Source organism: Salmo salar, chromosome 07, assembly GCF_965601325.2.
Source record: "Salmo salar chromosome 07, fSalSal1, whole genome shotgun sequence".
Taxonomy (NCBI): domain Eukaryota; kingdom Metazoa; phylum Chordata; class Actinopteri; order Salmoniformes; family Salmonidae; genus Salmo; species Salmo salar.
In genome coordinates, this window is record NC_138297.1 from 72,584,693 (window position 1) to 72,600,000 (window position 15,308).

General features: G+C 46.2%; 1 protein-coding gene across 5 annotated transcripts in view; it reads left to right on the forward strand.

Annotated features, from left to right (window-relative positions):
* LOC106591484 (rho guanine nucleotide exchange factor 39) overlaps positions 1–15,308 on the forward strand; it is a 107,024-nt gene that overhangs the window by 59,638 nt on the left and 32,078 nt on the right. For all 5 annotated transcript variants that reach the window (XR_014392966.1, XR_014392967.1, XR_014392968.1 and 2 more), the window contains exon 7: positions 2,513–2,641. Coding sequence is in view for 1 of the 5 variants with exons in the window: in XM_082978046.1 (XP_082834172.1) it covers positions 2,513–2,641 (129 nt within the window). In the remaining 4 variants the exon portion in view is untranslated. The remainder of the gene's footprint in view (positions 1–2,512; positions 2,642–15,308) is intronic.

Here is a 15,308-nt window from a genome sequence, read left to right on the forward strand (position 1 = left end):
TTACATGTAGAGAACATACTACACCATGTGTTGTTGTCTGGTTACATGTAGAGAACATACTACACCATGTGTTGTTGTCTGGTTACATGTAGAGAACATACTACACCATGTGTTGTTGTCTGGTTACATGTAGAGAACATACTACACCATGTGTTGTTGTCTGGTTACATGTAGAGAACATACTACACCATGTGTTGTTGTCTGGTTACATGTAGAGAACATACTACACCATGTGTTGTTGTCTGGTTACATGTAGAGAACATACTACACCATGTGTTGTTGTCTGGTTACATGTAGAGAACATACTACACCATGTGTTGTTGTCTGGTTACATGTAGAGAACATACTACACCATGTGTTGTTGTCTGGTTACATGTAGAGAACATACTACACCATGTGTTGTTGTCTGGTTACATGTAGAGAACATACTACACCATGTGTTGTTGTCTGGATACATGTAGAGAACATACTGCACCATGTGTTGTTGTCTGGTTACATGTAGAGAACATACTGCACCATGTGTTGTCTGGTTACATGTAGAGAACATACTGCACCATGTGTTGTTGTCTGGTTACATGTAGAGAACATACTGCACCATGTGTTGTTGTCTGGTTACATGTAGAGAACATACTACACCATGTGTTGTTGTCTGGTTACATGTAGAGAACATACTACACCATGTGTTGTTGTCTGGTTACATGTAGAGAACATACTGCACCATGTGTTGTTGTCTGGTTACATGTAGAGAACATACTGCACCATGTGTTGTTGTCTGGTTACATGTAGAGAACATACTGCACCATGTGTTGTTGTCTGGTTACATGTAGAGAACATACTGCACCATGTGTTGTTGTCTGGTTACATGTAGAGAACATACTGCACCATGTGTTGTTGTCTGGTTACATGTAGAGAACATACTGCACCATGTGTTGTTGTCTGGTTACATGTAGAGAACATACTACACCATGTGTTGTTGTCTGGTTACATGTAGAGAACATACTACACCATGTGTTGTTGTCTGGTTACATGTAGAGAACATACTACACCATGTGTTGTTGTCTGGTTACATGTAGAGAACATACTACACCATGTGTTGTTGTCTGGTTACATGTAGAGAACATACTACACCATGTGTTGTTGTCTGGTTACATGTAGAGAACATACTACACCATGTGTTGTTGTCTGGTTACATGTAGAGAACATACTACACCATGTGTTGTTGTCTGGTTACATGTAGAGAACATACTACACCATGTGTTGTTGTCTGGTTACATGTAGAGAACATACTACACCATGTGTTGTTGTCTGGTTACATGTAGAGAACATACTACACCATGTGTTGTCTGGTTACATGTAGAGAACATACTACACCATGTGTTGTCTGGTTACATGTAGAGAACATACTACACATACTGAATAGGTAGACAGACCCAGACAGGGCCAGTGGGTAGACGGACCCAGACAGGGCCAGTGGGTAGACGGACCCAGACAGGGCCAGTGGGTAGACGGACCCAGACAGGGCCAGTGGGTAGACGGACCCAGACAGGCTCAGTGGGTAGACGGACCCAGACAGGGCCAGTGGGTAGACGGACCCAGACAGGGCCAGTGGGTAGACGGACCCAGACAGGGCCAGTGGGTAGACGGACCCAGACAGGGCCAGTGGGTAGACGGACCCAGACAGGCTCAGTGGGTAGACGGACCCAGACAGGATGAATAGGTAAACGGACCCAGACAGGATGAATGTCCTGAATATAAAATGTTATGTTTGGGGGTAAATCCTGTGCAACACATTATTGAGTACCACTCACTCTCCATATTTTTCAAACGTTGTAATCGTTAAGGAATGGGAGTTTTTCATGATTAAAAAAAGAAACAGAATAGACCTAAGCACTGTGAAAACCTTAAACCTGGTTCAGTCTGCTTTCCACCAGACACTGGGAGATGAATTCTCCTTTCAGCAGGACAATAACCATAAAACACAAGGCCAAATCTACACTGGAGTAGAAAACAGTGAATATTCCTGAGTGGTCGAGTTAGTTTTGACTTAAATCTACTTGAAAATCTACGGCAAGACCTGAATATGGTCTAGCAATGATCAACAACAGAGCTTGAAGAATAAAATAAAAACAATTATTGGCAATCCAGGTGTAACTGAATTCAGGTGGAACTTACCCAGAAAGACACAGCTGTAGTCTTTGCCAAAGGTACTTCTACAAAGTATTGACTGAGGAGTGTGAATACTTATGTACTTTAGATTTCTGTATTTCATTTTCAATACATTTGCAACAATATCTAAAAACATGTTTTCACTTTGTCGTCATTGGGTGTTGTGTGTAGATGGGTGGCCATACTATCTATATTGAATTCAGACTATAACACAACACAATGTGGAATAGGTCAAGGGGTATGAATACTTTCTGAAGGCACTGTAGCTACTTAGGGGGGTAGTCCGGGGTGTTTCAGTAATCCATTCTGGCACCTAACCCTCATTTGTCTACCCATGATACTTTAGGGTCGGTGAAGCTGGTCTCTGAGGTATCCCAGCGTATCCAGGACAACGCCCGCAGCCATGACAACCACCTGCAGCTGCGGCGGGTGCAGAAACTGCTGAAGGGGAGAAAGACCAAGGTGATGGCTCCAGGTTGGTTCTGTTTCTGATTACATTCCTCTCTCTCTTACTCTTGCTCTCACTCACTCACACTACCCCTCACTCTCTACCTCTTTAAATTCAATTCAAAGTGCTTTATTGATGTGACTTTACATTCATTAATCTGATTACTGTTATTTATTTAATCAACTAAATTAATTAAACATATTTTAAATGAATCATATAACAACTAATTCATTCGGATTTTTGGGGCACCACGGAAGAGGTTGTTTAAAGAATCACCATCTCCAGAATTAAACTCTAGAAGATATATCTATTTAATCGATAAACAGTCATCTGATTAATCATTTACCTCATATCATCATTCTGAACAGTCATCTGATTAATCATTACCTCATATCATCATTCTGAACAGTCGTAACCTTGGATCTGCAGAAACCCCAGCCTTATGATTCAGTACTACACACATTGGTTTAATTATTTACTAGCTAACTAAATAATAACACAGAATAAACATACACCCTTTACATGAAAGAAAGGTCCCTAGTGGACTGACAAAATATGGCGGCTTGTACACATTGACATGGAGAGGGGGGGGGGGGGGGGGAGAGAGAGAGAAAGACACTTACTGTTGAAACGTTTCAGAACTATTCTCACATGAATCATATAGTAGCTAGCCAGCCGTGTTGATGGTTCTCATTGGTGATGAGCATAGTAGGATAGTCTCACTTAGATTCGCTTTTTCTAGATATTTGACTCAAGACAGCTAATCAGCTGTACCAATGATTGTCTTAGAGGGGAGTTTGGTTTCCCCCTCGTGTCGGTATTCAGGATTCGGACCACTTTGGACATAAGCTGCAGCTCGCCGTCTTTGTGGTCTAAAGGAAGGTGAGTTTATTTCTGCACCTCGTGTTGAGGTTCAAAGTTCCAACCATTTCAAACGTGTAGCTCCCGACTCACGTTTCCTGGTCTGAATGTTGATTTCTCTCCCAAGCCTTTATGCACTCTGGGGAAACGGAGTCAGTTCCATCAGTCTGACACACTCTCTGACCTCACTCGGGGCGTGACTACTAACTTTGAACAGTTTATAGGAGATGGATTCTCTTATACCTCCTAACATCACATTCATATCTTAACAAAAATACTTTAAGCATTTTTTTTCATATTTCATATGCAACGTTAAGGATGGAGACTTCATACCTGTAGTGTAAATATTTTTCAAGTTGTAGTTTTCCACTTTATAAAGTTTTTAATGACATCACAAAATAAAAACCAATATGATGTTAGTTTTCTATAGATCATCTCTCTCCCCACGTTCTTATGTTAGAAATATTGTTCCAGTATTCCATTTTTGAATGTGTTAAAGTTTCGGCGGGAAAAAGTCTTAACACAGATGATTCCTTGGTAGATTTTACTGGAGGGGAAAAGTCCTCCTCTGTAATTTACAACAGGTTGTGAGCTGTCAAACCGGCCCAGTTCCCTCCTCCCCTTTTCTGTGGGTGAGAGAAGGTCTGGTTATTTGTAAACCCTTGCCAAGCTGATTTGACCCATTCTTCTAAACGGCACAGGACAGTCATGACATTGGCATGGGAAACATATGTTAACATTGCCAAACCAAAGTGAAATAGATAATAAACAAAAGTAACAAAAACAATAAAACATGTACAGTAAATATTACACTCACAAAAGTTCCAAAAGAATAAAGACATTTCAAATGTCATTGTTTATTTACAGTGTTGTAACGATGTGCAAACAGTTAAATAAATAAACATAAATATAGGTTGTATTTACAATGGTGTTTGTTCTTCACTGGTTGCCCTTTTCTTGTGGCAACAGATCACATATCTTACTGCTGTGTTTGCACACTGGTATTTCACCCAGTAGATATTTACATTTTACATTTAAGTCATTTAGCAGACGCTCTTATCCAGAGCGACTTACATGGGAGTTTATAAAAATGTGATTGTTTTCTAATTATTTGTGGGTCTGTGTAATCTAATGGAAATATGTGTCTCTCTGGTCATACATTTGTCAGGAGGTTAGGAAGTGCAGCTCATTTTCCACCTCAGTTGTGGGCAGTGTGCACAGCCTCCCTCCTCCCTCCAGCCCCCATCAATCTCTACTTCCTCACTCCATACATCTCTCCTGCATCCACCTCTCCAGCCCCCACCCATCTCTACGCCCCCACCCATTTTGGCGGCCTTTCTCAATAGCAAGGCTATGCTCACTGAATCTGTACATAGTGTCTCTAATATTGGTCATGCATTTGGGCAGGAGGTTAAGAAGTGCAGCTCAGTTTCCACCTCATTTTGTTGGCAGTGTGCAGATAGCCTGTCTTCTCTTGAGAGCCAGGTCTGCCTACGGCGGTCTTTCTCAATAGCAAGGCTATGCTCACTGAGTCTGTACATAATCAAAGATTTCCTTAATTTTGGGTAATTCACAGTGGTCAGGTAATCTGCCACTGTGTACTCTCTGTTTAGGGCCAAATAGCATTCTAGTTTGTTCAGTTTACACATTGGAAATAATTCTATTTTTGTTTTCTCATGGTTTGGTTGGGTCTAATTGTGTTGCTGTCCTGGGGCTCTGTTTGTGTTTGTAAAAATACAGTGCCATGCAAAAGTATTCATCCCCCTTGCCGTTTTTTTCTTACTTTGTTGCATTACAACCTGTAATTTAAATGGATTTCATCTAATGGACAAACACAAAATAGTCTAAATTCGTAAAGTGAAATGAAAAAAATAACTTGTTTAAATTATTTTTTTTTTAAACGGAAAAGTGGTGCGTGCATATGTATTCACCTCCTTTGCTATGAAACCCCTAAATAAGATCTGGTGCAACCAATTACCTTCAGAAGTCACATAATTAATTAGATTGCACACAGGTGGACTTGATTTAAGTGTCACATGATCTCAGTATATATACACCTGTTCTGAATGGCCCCAGAGTCTACAACACCACTAAGCAAGGGACACCACCAAGCAAGCTGCACCACGAAGACCAAAGAGCGCTCCAAACAGGTCAGGGACAAAGTTGTGGAGAAGTACAGATCAGGGTTGGGTTATATAAAAAAATATCAGAAACTTTGAACATCCCACGGAGCACCATTTGATCCATTATTAAAAAAATGGAAAGAATATGGCACCACAGCTAACCTGCCAAGAGAGGGCCGCCCACCAAAACTCAGGGACCAGGCAAGGAGGGAATTAATCAGAGAGGCAACAAAGAGACCAAAGATAACCCTGAAGGAGCTGCAAAGCTCCACAGCGGAGATTGAAGTATCTGTCCATAGGACCACTTTAAAAGTACACTCCACAGAGCTGGGCTTTACGGACGAGTGGCCAGAAAAATGCCTTTGTTTAAAGAAATTCTAAAGCAAACACCTTTTGGTGTTCGTACAAAAGGCATGTGGGAGACTCCCCAAACATATGGAAGACGGTACTCTGGTCAGATGAGTCTAAAATGTAGCTTTTTGGGCATCAAGGAAAATGCTATGTCTGGCACAAACCCAACACCCCTCATCACCCCGAGAATACCATCTCCACAGTGAAGCATGGTGGTGGCAGCATCATGCTGTGGGGATGTTTTTCATCGGCAGGGACTGGGAAACTGGTCAGAATTGAAGGGAATGATGGATGGCGCTAAATACAGAGGAATTATTGAGGGAAACCTGTTTCAGTCTTCCAGAGATTTGAGACTGGGACGGAGGTTCACCTTCCAGCAGGACAATGACCTTAAGCATACTGCTAAAGCAACACTCGAGTGGTTTAAGGGGAAACATCTAAATGTCTTGGAATGGCCTAGTTAAAGCCCAGACCTCAATCCAATTGAGAATCAGTGGTATGACTTAAAGATTGCTGTACGCAAGCAGAACCCATCCAACTTGAGGAGCTGGAGCAGTTTTGCCTTGGAGAATGGGCAAAAATCCCAGTGTCTAGATGTGCCAAGCTTATAGAGACATACCCCAAGAGACTTGCAGCTGTAATTGCTGCAAAAGGTGGCTCTACAAAGTATTGACTTTGGGGGGGGTCAATAGTTATGCACGCTCAAGTTTTCTGTTTTTTTGTCATGTTTGATTCACAATAAAAAAACAAAAACATTTTTCATCTTCAAAGTGGTAGGCATGTTGTGTAAATCAAATGATACAACCCCCCCCCCCCCCCCCAAAAAAAAAAATCTATTTTAATTACAGGTTGTAAGGCAACAAAAGAGGAAGAATGCCAAGAGGGTTGAATACTTTTGCAAGCCACTGTAGCCCCAGGATCAGCTTGCTTAGGGGACTCTTCTCCAGGTTCATCTCTCTGTAGGTGATGGCTTTGTTATGGAAGGTTTGGGAATCACTTCCTTTTAGGTGGTTGCAGAATTTAACGGCTCTTTTCTGGATTTTGATAATTAGCGGGTATCGGCCTAATTCTGCTCTGCATGAATTATTTGGTGTTTTACGTTGTACACAGAGGATATTTTGTCAGATTTCTGCATGCAGAGTCTCAATTTGATATTTGTCCCATTTTGTGAATTATTGGTTGGTGAGTGGACCCCAGACCTCACAACCATAAAGGGAAATGGGTTCTATAACTGATTAAAGTATTTTTAGCCAGATCCTAATTGGTATGTTGAATTTTATGTTCCTTTTGATGGCATAGAAGGCCCTTCTTGCCTTGTCTCTCAGCTCGTTCACAGCTTTGTGGAAGTTACCTGTGGCGCTGATGTTTAGGCCAAGGTTTGTATAGTTTTTTGTGTGCTCTTGGGCAACGATGTCTAGATGGAATTTGTATTTGTGGTCCTGGCGACTGTACCTTTTTTGGATCACCATTGTTTTGGTCTTACTGAGATTCACTGTCAGGGCCTAGGTCTGACAGAAGCTGTGCAGAAGATCTAGGTGCTGCTGTAGGTCCTCCTTGGTTGGGGACGGAAGCACCAGATCATCAGCAAACAGTAGACATTTGACTTCAGATTCTAGTAGGGTGAGGCCGGGTGCTGCAGACTGTTCTAGTGCCCTCACCAATTTGTTGATATATATGTTGAAGAGGGTGATGCTCAAACTGCATCCCTGTCTCACCCCACGGCCCTGTGGGAAGACGTTAATTCCTATTTTAACCGCACACTTGTTTGTGTACCTGTCTCTTTCTCTACTGTTCTCTCTTTACCTCTCTCCTCTCTCACTCTACTTCTCTGCCTTTCTCCTGTCTCTCACTCTACCTTTCTGCCTCTCTCCTCTCTCTCTCACTCTACTTCTCTACAGCTCTCTTTATCTCTCTCTCTCTCTCTCACTCTCTCTCTCTCTCTCTCTCTCTCTCTCTCTCGCTGTGGGCACTTGGTGAGAAGAGTGTTAGTTTAATAGGGAGAGGAGATGTATCACTTAAATCAATACAACATTTGTGATTTTGTATGGATATTTTAATCAGATCTCAACATGCTAATTGGACCCAATATCAGATCTGGTCTTGGCCCTAATTGGTCGGGAGCGAGTGGGCCTTCCCTTTCTCCTGGATTCTCTCTTTTTCATTCCCCCTTATGTATTTCTCTTTTTACTTGTGGAGTGGTGTCCCTCTTCTCCTTCTCCTCCTCTACCCCCGTCCTCCCCTTCTCCCCTGTCCTCCCCTCTCCCCCTGTCCTCCTCCTCCTCTCTCCCCCTCTCCTCCTCCTCTCCCCTCCTGTCCTCACCTCTCTCCTCCTCCTCTCTCCCCCTCTCCTCCTCTCCTCTCCTCTCCTCTCTCCCCTCCTGTCCTCACCTCTCTCCTCCTCCTCTCCCCTCCTGTACTCACCTCTCCTCCTCCTCTCTCTCCCTCTCCTCCTCCTCCTCTCCCCTCCTGTCCTCACCTCTCTCCTCCTCTCTCCCCTCCTGTCCTCACCTCTCCCCTCCTCCTCTCCCCTCCTGTCCTCACCTCTCCTCCTCCTCTCTCTCCCTCTCCTCCTCCTCCTCTCCCCTCCTGTCTTCACCTCTCTCCTCCTCTCTCCCCTCCTGTCCTCACCTCTCCCCTCCTGTCCTCACCTCTCCCCTCATCTCCCCCCTCATCTCCCCTCTTGTCCTCACCTCTCTCCTCCTGTCCTCTAGCTGTCTTCCCCTCTCTCTTCCTGTCCTTCCCTCTCTCCTCCTCCTGTCCTCCCCTCTCTCCTTCTCTCCTCATCTGCTCCACCCTCTCCTCCTCCTCCTCCTCTCCCCTCCTGTCCTCTCCTCCTCCTCTCTCCTCTCCTCCCGAGGGAGTGGTCCACGTGTAGAAGGAACAACAGAGAGATGTCCTCCTCGTGCCTCGATCACCCCGCCTGTCTCCCCACGGACCAATTACAGACTCATCTAGTGGACTGGCACATGAAAAGGAAGCTGTGTGTACACACACACACACACACACACACACACACACACACACACACACACACACACACACACACGTATGTGTCTATGGACACTTCTGTGTGTGTGTGTGTGTGTGTGTGCTTAGCACAAAAGGTGTTCAAGGGGTTCCATAAGCATGGCTGTGAATAGCTAGTGAGCAGCAGGTCTCATCTCTCTGTTCGTGTGGAGGAGGTTTTCATCTCATCCGTAATTCTCAGGCCCCTTTCAACTCTCCACTGAGCCTCTCTCCTCTCTTTCAGCCAATCAGGTCTGAATCCTCCTGACTAACATCAAGACAAGCACCAGTCTGTCTCAGCCCCTGCCTCACAGTCCCGCCACCCCAGCCCTCAAAGCCTCTCCTTCTTCCCCAGCACTTCTACTGTGGCTAAAAGAAAAACTAGATGCTTCTCTAGTGATGTGTCCCAAATGACACCCTTTCTCCTACATAGTGTTTAACCAGAGGTGAGGTGGTAGCCAGGCAGAGAGAGAGAGAGAGAGATGGAGTCCCTGGGTCATATTGAGTACTCCATCAGATGAGGAGGTAGCCAGGCAGAGAGAGAGAGAGAGAGATGGAGTCCCTGGATCATATTGACTACTCCATCAGATGAGGAGGTAGCCAGGCAGAGAGAGAGAGAGAGAGATGGAGTCCCTGGGTCATATTGAGTACTCCATCAGATGAGGAGGTAGCCAGGCAGAGAGAGATGGAGTCCCTGGATCATATTGACTACTCCATCAGATGAGGAGGTAGCCAGGCAGAGAGAGAGAGATGGAGTCCCTGGGTCATATTGAGTACTCCATCAGATGAGGAGGTAGCCAGGCAGAGAGAGAGAGATGGAGTCCCTGGGTCATATTGACTACTCCATCAGATGAGGAGGTAGCCAGGCAGAGAGAGAGAGATGGAGTCCCTGGATCATATTGACTACTCCATCAGATGAGGAGGTAGCCAGGCAGAGAGAGAGATGGAGTCCCTGGGTCATATTGAGTACTCCATCAGATGAGGAGGTAGCCAGGCAGAGAGAGATGGAGTCCCTGGATCATATTGACTACTCCATCAGATGAGGAGGTAGCCAGGCAGAGAGAGAGAGATGGAGTCCCTGGATCATATTGACTACTCCATCAGATGAGGAGGTAGCCAGGCAGAGAGAGAGAGAGAGAGATGGAGCCCCTGGATCATATTGACTACTCCATCAGATGAGGAGGTAGCCAGGCAGAGAGAGAGAGAGATGGAGTCCCTGGATCATATTGACTACTCCATCAGATGAGGAGGTAGCCAGGCAGAGAGAGAGAGAGAGATGGAGCCCCTGGATCATATTGAGTAGCCCAGCAAAAGATAAGGAGGCTGATTGTGAGATAATAAGAAGAGAGGAATCAATGAGACATCGATACCACAGACAGTCTGGCTGGACGGAGTTATCCTGGGAGGCTGGAGGGGGGGGTTGTAGAGAAGGTGGGGGCTAGAGAGGTGGATGCTGGAGAGATGTCTGGAGGGATGGAGAGATGGATAGAGGGAGGGAGGGAGGCTGGAGAGATGGAGGGAGGTGAGAGGGAGGGAGGGAGGGAGGGAGGCTGGAGAGATGGAGGGAGGTGAGAGGGAGGGAGGGAGGCTGGAGAGATGGATGAATGGAGGCTAATTTGGTGGGAAATCTGCCTGGAGCTCTGTCCTCTCCTAAGGCCTGGTCCGGCTCAGAGAGGGTAGGAGAGTGAAGGAGAGCATGCTTTAGAGAGAGATGGAAAGGGGGGGAGAGAGAGAGGAGGGAGAGAGAGATGGAAAGGGGGGGAGACAGAGAGGGGGGAGACAGATGGAAAGGGAGGGAGGGAGGGAGACAGAGAGGGAAAGAGTGGGAGACAGAGAGGGGAGAGAGAGAGATGGAAAGGAAGGGAGACAGAGAGGGGGGAGACAGAGGGAAAGGGTGGGAGAGAACAGTGAATGAGAGAATAGAGATGAGTGATGATGACATGGATAACATGTCCTCGTTGGCTCTTAAAACGCCCAACCACAGCCCTAACCGAAGGTATTGACCCCATTTAACCTCCTGGGAAATCCAGTCCTTTTGACTGACCTGGAACAACTCGGGAGCGATCCCGTCCCTAACCTGAAACAACTCAGGAGCGATCCCGTCCCTAACCTGAAACAACTCAGGAGCGATCCCGTCCCTAACCTGGAACAACTCAGGATCGATCCCGTCCCTAACCTGGAACAACTCAGGATCGATCCCGTACCTAACCTGAAACAACTCAGGAACGATCCCGTCCCTAACCTGAAACGATCCCGTCCCTAACCTGAAACAACTCAGGAACCATCCCGTCCCTTACCTGAAACAACTCAGGAACCATCCCGTCCCTAACCTGAAACAACTCGGGATCGATCCCGTCCCTAACCTGAAACGATCCTGTCCCTAACCTGAAACAACTCAGGATCGATCCCGTACCTAACCTGAAACGATCCCGTCCCTAACCTGAAACAACTCGGGATCGATCCCGTCCCTAACCTGAAACAACTCGGGATCGATCCCGTACCTAACCTGGAACAACTCAGGAACGATCCCGTCCCTAACCTGAAACAACTCAGGATCGATCCCGTCCCTAACCTGAAACAACTCAGGAACGATCCCGTCCCTAACCTGAAACGATCCCGTCCCTAACCTGAAACAACTCAGGAACCATCCCGTCCCTAACCTGAAACAACTCAGGATCGATCCCGTCCCTAACCTGAAACAACTCAGGATCGATCCCGTCCCTAACCTGAAACAACTCAGGAACGAGCACTAAGGTTCATCCAATCATTCATGACATGACAGTGTTCTGGAACAAAGTCCACTTCAAATGAATCTCCCCCCGTACCATGTCACCCCAGTCCAGTGTCCCGTCCCTTCCTCTCACCCTGGTCCTTTGTTGTTCAACCTTCTTCACCTGGGCCTTCCTACACACACACACACACCACACACACACACACACACACACACACACACACACACACACACAGGGCTATCCTCCCTATATACACACACACACACACACACACACACACACACACACACACACAGGGCTATCCTCCCTATACACACCCACACACAGGGCTATCCTCCCTATATACACACACACACACACACACACACACAGGGCTATCCTCCCTATACACACACACACACAGGGCTATCCTCCCTATACACACACACACACAGGGCTATCCTCCCTATACACACACACACACACACACACACACACACACACACACACACACACACACACACACACACAGGGCCATCCTCCCTACACACACACACACACCCACACACACAGGGCCATCCTCCCTACACACACACACACACACACACAGGACCATCCTCCCTACACACACACACACACAGGGCCATCCTTTACCCCCTGATGCCAGCCGACTGACCGACAGGTCTTTGTAGTAGAGAATTGGTAAGTCTTTGACAGCGGAGGTTGAAAGGAGAGAACATGGAGAGGGGAGCTCACAGTTCCTGCTCTTTGAACCCACGGCTGGCTGGAGGCTCAAAGGGCTGTTGATGGTTCTGTACTCGGTACTGCACAGACAAGGGCCCGGATGGCTGGAGGTGTGTGTGTGTTGTGTGGGTCAGGGTCAATTCCATTTGAAATTCCAGTAAATTCTGGAAGTACACTGAAATTCACATTTAAATCTCTTCAATGCTCGTCAATAACAAAAATGATGAATTGGAATTCGGAAATGGTTTACTTTCTGAATTGACTGGAATTTAACTTGAGTTGACCCTAACCATGGTGTTCCCCAGCCACTTCAATCTAAGAACACAGCATTTCAACCCCTATCTGCCTGCCTGGCTGCCTACCTGCCTGCCTGTCTGTCTGCCTGCCTGTTCTCTGTGTAATTATGAGGTTGGGCGGTCTGAGTTGAACTTTTGGCCACCTGTTTTGAAGTGAAGAGACCCATTTAAATAGACATGACACCATCCAGTTAAACAAGTCTTATTACAGCCAGTCCCATCTCCACACCTGGCAGAATAACCCCGTGTTAAACAAGTCTTATTACAGCCAGTCCCATCTCCACACCTGGCAGAATAACCCCATGTTAAACAAGTCTTATTACAGCCAGTCCCATCTCCTCACCTGGCAGAATAACCCCATGTTAAACAAGTCTTATTACAGCCAGTCCCATCTCCACACCTGGCAGAACAACCCCGTGTTAAACAAGTCTTATTACAGCCAGTCCCATCTCTTCCCCGTGTTAAACAAGTCTTATTACAGCCAGTCCCATCTCCTCACCTGACAGAATAACCCCGTGTTAAACAAGTCTTATTACAGCCAGTCCCATCTCCTCACCTGACAGAATAACCCCGTGTTAAACAAGTCTTATTACAGCCAGTCCCATCTCCTCACCTGACAGAATAACCCCGTGTTAAACAAGTCTTATTACAGCCAGTCCCATCTCCACACCTGACAGAATAACCCCGTGTTAAACAAGTCTTATTACAGCCAGTCCCATCTCCTCACCTGACAGAATAACCCCGTGTTAAACAAGTCTTATTACAGCCAGTCCCATCTCCACACCTGACAGAATAACCCCGTGTTAAACAAGTCTTATTACAGCCAGTCCCATCTCTTCCCCGTGTTAAACAAGTCTTATTACAGCCAGTCCATCTCCTCACCTGACAGAATAACCCCGTGTTAAACAAGTCTTATTACAGCCAGTCCCATCTCCACACCTGACAGAATAACCCCGTGTTAAACAAGTCTTATTACAGCCAGTCCCATCTCTTCCCCATGTTAAACAAGTCTTATTACAGCCAGTCCATCTCCTCACCTGACAGAATAACCCCGTGTTAAACAAGTCTTATTACAGCCAGTCCCATCTCCACACCTGACAGAATAACCCCGTGTTAAACAAGTCTTATTACAGCCAGTCCCATCTCTTCCCCGTGTTAAACAAGTCTTATTACAGCCAGTCCATCTCCACACCTGACAGAATAACCCCGTGTTAAACAAGTCTTATTACAGCCAGTCCCGTCTCTTCCCCGTGTTAAACAAGTCTTATTACAGCCAGTCCATCTCCACACCTGACAGAATAACCCCGTGTTAAACAAGTCTTATTACAGCCAGTCCCATCTCTTCCCCGTGTTAAACAAGTCTTATTACAGCCAGTCCATCTCCACACCTGACAGAATAACCCCGTGTTAAACAAGTCTTATTACAGCCAGTCCCATCTCTTCCCCGTGTTAAACAAGTCTTATTACAGCCAGTCCCATCTCCTCACCTGACAGAATAACCCCGTGTTAAACAAGTCTTATTACAGCCAGTCCCATCTCCACACCTGACAGAATAACCCCGTGTTAAACAAGTCTTATTACAGCCAGTCCCATCTCCTCACCTGACAGAATAACCCCGTGTTAAACAAGTCTTATTACAGCCAGTCCCATCTCCACACCTGACAGAATAACCCCGTGTTAAACAAGTCTTATTACAGCCAGTCCCATCTCTTCCCCGTGTTAAACAAGTGTTATTACAGCCAATCCATCTCCACACCTGACAGAATAACCCCGTGTTAAACAAGTCTTATTACAGCCAGTCCCATCTCCACACCTGACAGAATAACCCCGTGTTAAACAAGTGTTATTACAGCCAGTCCATCTCCACACCTGACAGAATAACCCCGTGTTAAACAAGTGTTATTACAGCCAGTCCATCTCCACACCTGACAGAATAACCCCGTGTTAAACAAGTCTTATTACAGCCAGTCCCATCTCTTCCCCGTGTTAAACAAGTGTTATTACAGCCAGTCCATCTCCACACCTGACAGAATAACGTGTTGTCACTTTTTTAATGTTTCCCCGTGTTAGACCATATTTTAAACCGCGTGGTATTTGACCTGCGCTTTGACCTCTTAAATAATCCCAGTCTGTAGCTGAAGCCCTCTCTCCTCATCACAGCCTACCAGGGCAAGAATGGCATTCGATCCATAAAAACGAATTGGCTAATACATGAAATGTCAACATCTCATGTATTAGCCATCCTACGGCTGCCAATCAACAGAGATGATGACATTCTCTCTGTGGGTCTGGGTAATCTGAGGGAAATATGTGTCTCTAATGTTGGCCATACATTAGAGCAGGAGGTTAGGAAGTGCAGCTGAGAGGCCTCCCGGGCGGCGCAGTGGTCTAAGGCATCGCAGTGCTAGCTGTGCCACCAGAGATTCTGGGTTCGGGCCCAGGCTCTATCACAGTCGGCCGCGACCGGGAGGTCCATGGGGCGGCGCACAATTGGCCCAGCGTCGTCTGGGTTAGGGGAGGGTTTGGCCGGCAGGAATGTTCTTGTCCCATCGCGCTCTAGCGACTCCTGTGGCGGGCCGGGCGTAGTGCACGCTGACCAGGT